Source organism: Hemitrygon akajei, chromosome 27, assembly GCF_048418815.1.
Source record: "Hemitrygon akajei chromosome 27, sHemAka1.3, whole genome shotgun sequence".
Lineage (NCBI taxonomy): Eukaryota > Metazoa > Chordata > Chondrichthyes > Myliobatiformes > Dasyatidae > Hemitrygon > Hemitrygon akajei.
The window spans coordinates 52,237,344-52,245,930 of record NC_133150.1 but is presented as its reverse complement, the minus strand read 5'-3'; the positions used below and the strand labels follow the sequence as shown (position 1 = coordinate 52,245,930).

The following is an 8,587-nucleotide window of genomic DNA, read 5'->3' as shown; positions in this document are numbered from 1 at the left end:
GCAGGTGAACGTTAATTTAGTTTTTTAATTTAATTTAAATTAAATTTGATTTTAAGGCACCATTAGGGTTTAGGGCAATGGATAACAGAGTGACTATCTACCATTACCAGTTACTGCCACAATACAGAGATTGCCCAAAAATGAACCTTCATGAAAATCTGCTGGCTAGATTGCATGACCTCAGCTTGTTGATGGAATCAGGCCTGCAGTCCTGGGAGTCGCCTGATGTCAGTGGCCGGAGGTGGGGACAGCGTAAGCTGTGTGCGAGGAAATGGAAGCTAGGCGAGCAGGCGGAGTCCATGCCAGGAAAAAAGCAAGTCCTAGCCAGCCAGCTCTCCCATCCATTCTGCTCTCCAATGGACATTAAATTGGACTACATCTGTGGCAACAATATACTCAACGTTGAGTACAGAAATGGACGGACTCCCGGATGTCGCCATTCAGCTGTTTATATTATGTAACAGATTTTCCCCCAAGCTATTGGACGACCAACCAACTGATCTCTGTTGTGCCTATTGTCTTATTATTTATTGTAATGCTTGCACTGTTCTGTATACTTTATGCAGTCCTGGGTAGGTCTGTAGTCTACTGTAGTTTTTGAGTTGGTTTACGTAGTTCAGTGTAGTTTTTGTATTGTTCATGTAGCACTGTGGTCCTGAAAAACATCTCATTTTTACTGTGTACTATACCAGCAGTTATGGTTGAAATGACAATAAAAAGCAACTTGACTTGACTAGAAGCAGCTCCTGGCTGCATGCAGTAAGCCCAGGAGAACAGTCAGATACAGGCTGTGAAGTGACAGGTAACATTCACACCACACAAGTACCAGGCAGTGACCATCTCCAATAAGAGAGAGTCTGACCACCTCCCTCTGACATCCCCATTGTCCAGTTCCCACCATGAACACACTGGGGTCACCACTGACCAGAGACTCAACTGGACCAGTCACAGCAACACCGAGTCTACAGAAGCAGGTCAGAGACCGGGGACCCTGTGGGGAGCGACTCACCTCCTCACACCCCAATGCCTCTCCCCCATCTGCAACTCAGAAGTGTCATGGAACACACTCCACTTACCTGGGCGAGGTCAACTCCAACAACACTTGTAAGGACTGAACCATCCTCCCTATCTTTGAAACCCACTCTGGTCCCTGGACCCCTCCGCCACTCTGTAACCCCTTACAGCTTCATGGACATCCAACAACAGAATAATTTTTTAGGCTACAATGACATTTAATGTCAGAGAACTGTATACAATATACATCCTGAAATTCTTTTTCTTCGCAAACATCCATGAAAACAGAGTGCCCCAAAGAATGACAGTTAAATGTTAGAAAGCGAACCCCCCCTCCTGCATCTCCCCCCCACACATAAACAGCAGCAAAACAATGATCACCCTCTCCCTGAGTAGCAAAAAGGCATTGGCACCCCCCCCCCCCCCACACCAACCGAGCACTTGAGCGTGCAGCAAAGCATTAGTAAAGACACAGACTTGCAGTACCCCAAAGACTGGTTTCAGAATGGTTCTTTAATGTTATTGTACATTTACATATTTAGAGCAGAGAGAGATGTAGACGAAGGGTGTGGAACCTGAAACATTAACTCTTCGTCTCTCTCCACAGACGCTGCCTGAGACACTCGATGTGTGACAGTGCACAGCTGAGTAATGTGCCCACTGCCTGAAACACCCATCAATAGACTCTCAGACTGTGCTTTCTCTGGTGAAACCTTAACTGGTTCATTTTGACCGAGAACATAAAATATCAGCAATAAATTATTTGCAATATGTAACCCTTCCCCAGCCCTGGGGTGTGGGGAGAGGAGCCCCAGGACTCTTCACCAAGTCTGACCTCCTGGGTGTGGGTCTCTCTGGATTTCCCATGGGCTCTTTGGTTGATTTCAATTTCAGGAATTTCCTCCAGGATGTTAACGGTTAAATGGGGCACGAGAACTGGGTGGATATCCCAGGAAAGACTGTAGGAAGATCACTGGAGATCCCATCAGTAACACAGAGCACATCACAGGTTCAGTTATAAACCTCAGTCTGGGAGACTGACCAGATCCAGGGGTGGGGTCACCACAGGTCACTGCAGAACCCTCGGTGTTTAAAGTGATTCCCCCCTCACCGGGATTGTGGTACAGGGACAGTGGTGCCAGTGGGATGCTCCGATGCTCTCAGTCTGTGCCATGGGTAGGCACCATTCCCCAGTATCGAACACACACTGCCCCGACGGAGTGAGTGTCTATGAGCTGTGTTCTCCACCAGATCGACTGTTCAAAGATTGAGTCACTGCTGGATCTGTGGGACAGAGAGCAGAGGTGAGGAGGCCCCGTCAGTGCCTTTCCTGATCAACACATACATCGCTCCAATCCGCTCCCTTAGCCCCTCCACTAGTCCTCCTCCCTGCTCCCACAGACCCTCCCCTCCTCCTCCCTACACCCCCAAGACCTCCCTTCCACCTCCCTGCTCCCTCCCCTCCTCCTCCCTATCACATGTATTCCTTTTTGATGCCTTTCCCATCTGGGTGGACTTGCATGAGTGGCAATGATGCCAGAGTATCCAGAGCAGAGATGACCCTGGATTATATGCAGCACGACACACGCAATAACCAGACTGAGTATCACAATAGGAATTGTACAACCAGTATGTGACGATCTGTAATCTGGTACTGGGGGGGTGGGGAGAGACACCTACCGTTAGATGTACCAGATTTCTTTCCCATATATTTGTCCCAGCGTGAGCGAAGATCATGCCGCTTTTTGTAGAGTATACCGCAACACAGAAGAATGAGTATAATGATGACGGGAATGATCCAAGCAATGTGTGATGTTCTGTCATCAGAATCTGGGGAGGAGAAAAGATTCTGTGATTAATCCCATTCTCACACTTCCCGTAACAAGGAATCGATGGATCTTCACCCTCTCACCACAGGCCAGAGAAAACTCCCCATCATGAATGGGGAAGGGGTGGAGAGAAGAGATTACAGAATTAATCCCATCCTCACACTCCCGGTTCCAATCATCCTCATATCACCCTCCTTAAATCACAGCCAACAATGTCAGCACCTAACACGAGGAAATCTGCAGATGCTGGAAATTTAAGCAACACACACAAAATGCTGGTGGAACACAGCAGCCCAGGCAGCATCTATAGCGAGAAGTGCTGTTGACATTTTGGGCAAAGACCCTTTGTCAGCACCTGGATTTCCACTGATGTTAAACAAGTTTCTTCGTACCGTCACTTGGTAACCACAGTGTCCTGTAACGCTGACTGTATCTCAATTGATGTTAATCCAACTCCCTCACATCATCCCACAGTCACCCCTCTCCCCCATTGTCCTATATTCCTGACTCTATCCCCAATTAAAGTTCAAAGTTGAAAGTACATTTTGTTATCAAAATATACATACATTATAGAACCTTGAGATTCATCTCCTGACAGGCAGCCACGAGACAAAGAAACACAAAATCAACCCCACAGATATGAAAAAAGACCGTTGAATACTCAATGTGCAATAGAAGCAATCCATCATGCAAACAGTAACTGCAAGCCAATCGTGCTTCTGAACTGAGATCTGCAAGAGAGCCCCATACTTCAGTGTAGAGCCATGTAAACTTTGTGGGGCAGCGATCTTAGTTGGCCCGTACTTCACCTCAGGCCCCGTCACCCAGACCTTTCTGACAGCCTGACGTTTCCAATCTGGCTCGGCGCCCAACTCTCCATCCCAACATCGGGTTCTGCCGCTTTGAGCAGCGATCTGAGGCAGCCCAAATCTCACCTTTTCTATCTGGCTCTCTGGTTAAATCTCCATCTGAACAACAGGCTCTGCCTCTTGGATACGCTTCACCACTTCAATTCAACCTGTAAATCTCCATCCGAGGATCATGCTTGGTTGTGTCTGGTGCCTGACCCTGCAGCATTGATTTCGTCTGTAAATCTCCACCTGTAGATCATGCTTAGTCGTGTCTGGCGCCTGGACCCCGTGGTTTTGATTCGGCCTATGCCCGATCTTTCATGTTTTTCACGCTCTCAGCAATGGGCCTGCGAACTCGCCTTGCCTCGGTTCTACCAGATCGAATTGCCTCCAACTAAAGGGAAGTTACAGACTATTGTGATGATTGCTTGCCAGAAGAAGTGTGGTTAACAAAGTATTTAAGTTGTTGTCATTGTTTCGTTAGCTGCCAGCCAGAAGCCACAGAGGGTCACCAGTGCCATCTTAACCAGAAGTCACGAGTAGAACACAGAGCCTTGTTCATTCTGCACTGTCCTACACACTCCTGAGATCGGAACAGAGAGGAGCTGTCTTGTTGAGCTGGGATTCGGGGAAGAAAACTGGAAAAGAACAGCTGAATGCAACACTGGAAAATGGGGGAGAGGAAATCTTGAGGGTTAATGAAAATGTGTGACCGCTGAATGTTTTGGTAGAAGGGAATGGAAAATGTCAAAAAGATAAAAGGGAGTGTGGAAAACCAAGTATTATTAAAACATGCCAGCAAGACGCTGAGCTAATTACTAACCACCCTACTCCAGCTGCAGGGCTTGTTGTAAAAAGGTACTTTTATTCAGTCTCACAAATGCTTGGATTGGTACATCTATTTACATTATCAGGAAATCTTGACTTGGAAGTCTGTAGCTGTCTGAAAAGGAAGAATTACAAATTGTATCGTTCAGAATCACCAATGTCTGAGAAGATTCTAAGGTGGCCACAGAAATAAGAGACAGTTGAATATCTGGGTCCGAGTGTTGTTTTGAATTCCCTGACAATATCAATATTTGAGTCCGAATGCTTCTTGATTTGCCAGGGCAAATATTGGTGACGAGATGGGATCCCTTTAAATGGGATATAGTGAACCCATGACAGAGAAATTAGTCCCTTGGAAGGGAAATGGACTGCCCATGAGTCTGTCCTGGAAGACGGGCTTCAAGACCAGGGACCTGGGACCGTGTCGGACAAGGCTGCATATGAGGATACCGGAAGAGAGAAAGGGGGCGACGATGAGGAAGGAAAGATGCTTGAAGTACAGGAGACCCCAGGGGATGTACCTTTCGTAAACAGGTTCACCTTCTTGGAAGCAGTCAGGACAGAAGATACTGCCAGTCTGAGAGGCAGACAGGTCTGCGAGCCGAAAATTGGCGCAGAAGCAGAGTCGAGGAGTCAGACATCAGGAAGAGTCGTGGTAGTAGGGGACTCCATAGTAAGAGGTACGGAAAGGCGTTTCTGCGGCAACAGGCGAGATTTAAGGATGGTGTGTTGCCTCCCTGGTGCTAGGATCCAGGACATCACGGACCGATTGCAGGGAATCCTCAAGGGTGAAGGTGAACAGCCAGAGGTGGTGGTGCATGTCAGCACAAGTGACATCGGGAAGAAGAGGAAGGACATTCTGCAGCGGGACTTCAGAGAACTCGGATGAAGGCTGAAAAGCAGGACTTCCAGGGTGGTTATCTCTGGTTTGCTTCCAGTTCCTCATGCTGGAGAGGGCAGGAACAGGGAGATAATGGATCTGAATGTGTGGCTGAGGAACTGGTGCAGGAAACAAGGATTTACATTCTTGGACCAGTGGGATCTGTTTTAGGGTAGGGATGAATTGTACAAAAGGGACGGGTTGCACCTTAATAGGTGGAGGACCAGCATTCTGGCAGACAGGTTTGCTACTGCAACACGGATGTGTTTAAACTAAGTAGTGGGGGGAGGGGATGAACTGGAAATATAAGGATGGAGTTAAAGGGAAAGTGAAAATAAGAAAAGTTAAAAAGGACAACAGAATCAACGGAGTAGAAAGCTCAAGAAGAGATCATACAGTATGGCCAAGTGAAATATTAATTGATATGAAAGGAGAGGGGAGTACCGAATTAAAAGTATTAAATATGAATGCACAAATTTATAGGGAATAAAGTAGATGAGCTTGAGGCTCAGTTGGAAATTGGCAAGTACGATGTTGTGGGAATAACTGAGACATGGCTTCAAGCGGACAGGGCCTGGGAAATGAATATTCAAGGCTATACATCTTATCGAAAGGACAGACTGACTGGCAGAGGGGCTGGGGTGGCTCTGTTGGTGAGGAATGATATTCAGTCCCTTGCGAGGGGGGACATAGAATCTGGGGATGTAGAGTCAGTATGGATAGAACTGAGAAATTCTAAGGGTAGAAAGACCCTAATGGGAGTTATCTACAGGCCCCCAAACAGCAGTCTGGATGTAGGGTGTAAGTTGAATGAAGAGTTAAAATTGGCATGTTGCAAAGGTAATGATACAGTTGTCATGGGGGATTTCAACATGCAGGTAGACTGGGAGAATCAGAATGGTACTGGCCCCCAAGAAAGGGAGTTTGTGGAGTGCCTCCGAGATGGATTCATAGAACAGCTTGTACTGGAGCCTACCAGGGAGAAGGCAATTCTAGATTTAGTGCTGTGCAATGAACCGGATTTGGTCAGGGACCTCGAGGTAAAAGAACCATTAGGAGGTAGTGACCATAATATGATATGTTTTAACCTACAATTTGAGAAGGAGAAGGGAAAATCAGATGTGTCAGTATTACAGGTGAACAGAGAGAACTATGGAGCTATGAGGGAGGAGCCGGCCAAAGTTCAATGGAACAATACCCTAGCAGGGAAGACAGTGGAAGAAAAATGGCAGGTATTTCTGGGAATAATGCAGAAGGTGCAGGATCGGTTCATTCCAAACAGGAAGATCCTAAGGGGAGTAAGGGGCGGCCATGGCTGACGAGGGAAGTAAAGGGCAGTATAAAAATAAAAGAGGAGAAGTATAACATAGCAAAGATGAGTGGGAAACCGGAGGACTGGGAAGCTTTTAAAGAGCAACAGAAGATAACAAAAAAGGCAATACGCCAAGAAAAAATGAGGTACGAAGGTAAACTAGCTAAGAATATAAAGGAGGATAGTTAAAAACTTCTTTAGGTATGTGAATAGCAAAAAAATAGTTACGACCAAAATTGGGCCATTGAAGACAGAAACGGGTGAATTTATTATGGGGAACAAGGAAATGGCAGATGAGTTGAACAGGTACTTTGGATCTGTCTTCACTAGGGAAGACACAAACAATCTCCCAGATGTAATAGTGGCCAAAGGAACTAGGGTAAAGGATGAACTGAAGGAAATTTATGTTAGGCAAGAAACAGTGTTGGATAGACTGTTGAGTCTGAAGGCTGATAAGTCCCCGGGACTTGATGGTCTGCATCCCAGGGTACTTAAAGAGGTGGCTCTAGAAATCGTGGACGCATTGGTAATCACTTTCCAATGTTCTATAGATTCAGGAACAATTCCTGCTGATTGGAGGGTGGCTAATGTTGTCCCACTTTTCAAGAAAGGAGGAAGAGAGCAAACAGGGAATTATTGACCGGTTGGCCTGACGTCAGTGGTGGGAAAGATGCTGCAGTCAATTATAAAAGAGGAAATTACGACACATTTGGATGGCAGTAGAAGGATCAGTCTGAGTCAGCATGGATTTATGAAGGGAAAATCATGCTTGACTAATCTTCTGGAGTTTTTTGAGGATGTAACTATGAAAGTGGACAAGCGAGAGCCAGTGGATGTAGTGTACCTGGACTTCCAGAAAGCTTTTGATAAAGTCCAATATAGGAGATTAGTGGGCAAAATTAGGGCACATGGTATTGGGGGCAGAGTACTGACATGGATTGAGAATTGGCTGGCTGACAGGAAACAAAGAGTAGCGATTAACGGGTCCCTTTCGGAATGGCAGGCTGTGACCAATGGGGTACCGCAAGGTTCGGTGCTGGGACTGCAGCTGTTTACAATATACATTAATGATTTAGATGAAGGGATTAAAAGTAACATTAGCAAATTTGCTGATGACACAAAGCTGGGTGGCAGTGTGAAATGTCAGGAGAATGTTATGAGAACGCAGGGTGACTTGGACAGGTTGGGTGAGTGGGCAAATGTATGGCAGATGCAGTTTAATGTGGATAAATGTGAGGTTATCCACTTTGGTGGCAAGAACAGGAAGGCAGATTACTATCTAAATGGAGTCAAGTTAGGGAAAAGGGGAAGTACAACGAGATCTAGGTGTTCTTGTACATAGTCAATGAAAACAAGCATGCAGGTCCAGCAGGCAGGGAAGAAAGCTAATGGCATGCTGGCTTTTATAACAATAGGAACTGAGTATAGGAGTAAAGAGGTCCTTCTGCAGCTGTACAGGGCCCTGGTGAGACCCCACCTGGAGTATTGTGTGTAGTTTTGGTCTCCAAATTTGAGGAAGGACATTCTTGCCATTGAGGGAGTGCAGCATAGGTTCACAAGGTTAATTCCCGGAATGGCGGGACTGTCATATGTTGAAAGACTGGAGCAACTGGGCTTGTATACACTGGAATTTAGAAGGATGAAAGGGGATCTGATTGAAACATATAAGATTATTAAGGGATTGGACACACTGACAGCAGGAAGCATGTTCCCGTTGATGGGTGAGTCCAGAACTAGAGGCCACAGTTTAAGAATAAGGGGTAGGCCATTTAGAACAGAGATACGGAAAAACTTTTTCACCTAGAGAGTGGTGGATATGTGGAATGCTCTGCCCCAGAAGGCAGTGGAGGCCAAGTCTCTGGATGCATTCAAG

General features: G+C 46.3%; 1 protein-coding gene across 1 annotated transcript in view; it reads right to left on the bottom strand.

The window, feature by feature from the left end:
- Positions 1-1,509: 1,509 nt before the first annotated feature.
- The window catches only part of LOC140717395 (T-lymphocyte surface antigen Ly-9-like), a 48,105-nt gene continuing 41,027 nt past the window's right edge, over positions 1,510-8,587 (bottom strand). Inside the window, exons 5-6 of the mRNA XM_073030944.1 lie at positions 2,695-2,844; positions 1,510-2,298 (exon numbers count right to left, since the gene is read on the bottom strand). Of these exons, the coding sequence (XP_072887045.1) occupies positions 2,243-2,298; positions 2,695-2,844 (206 nt within the window). The 3' untranslated portion in view covers positions 1,510-2,242. The remainder of the gene's footprint in view (positions 2,299-2,694; positions 2,845-8,587) is intronic.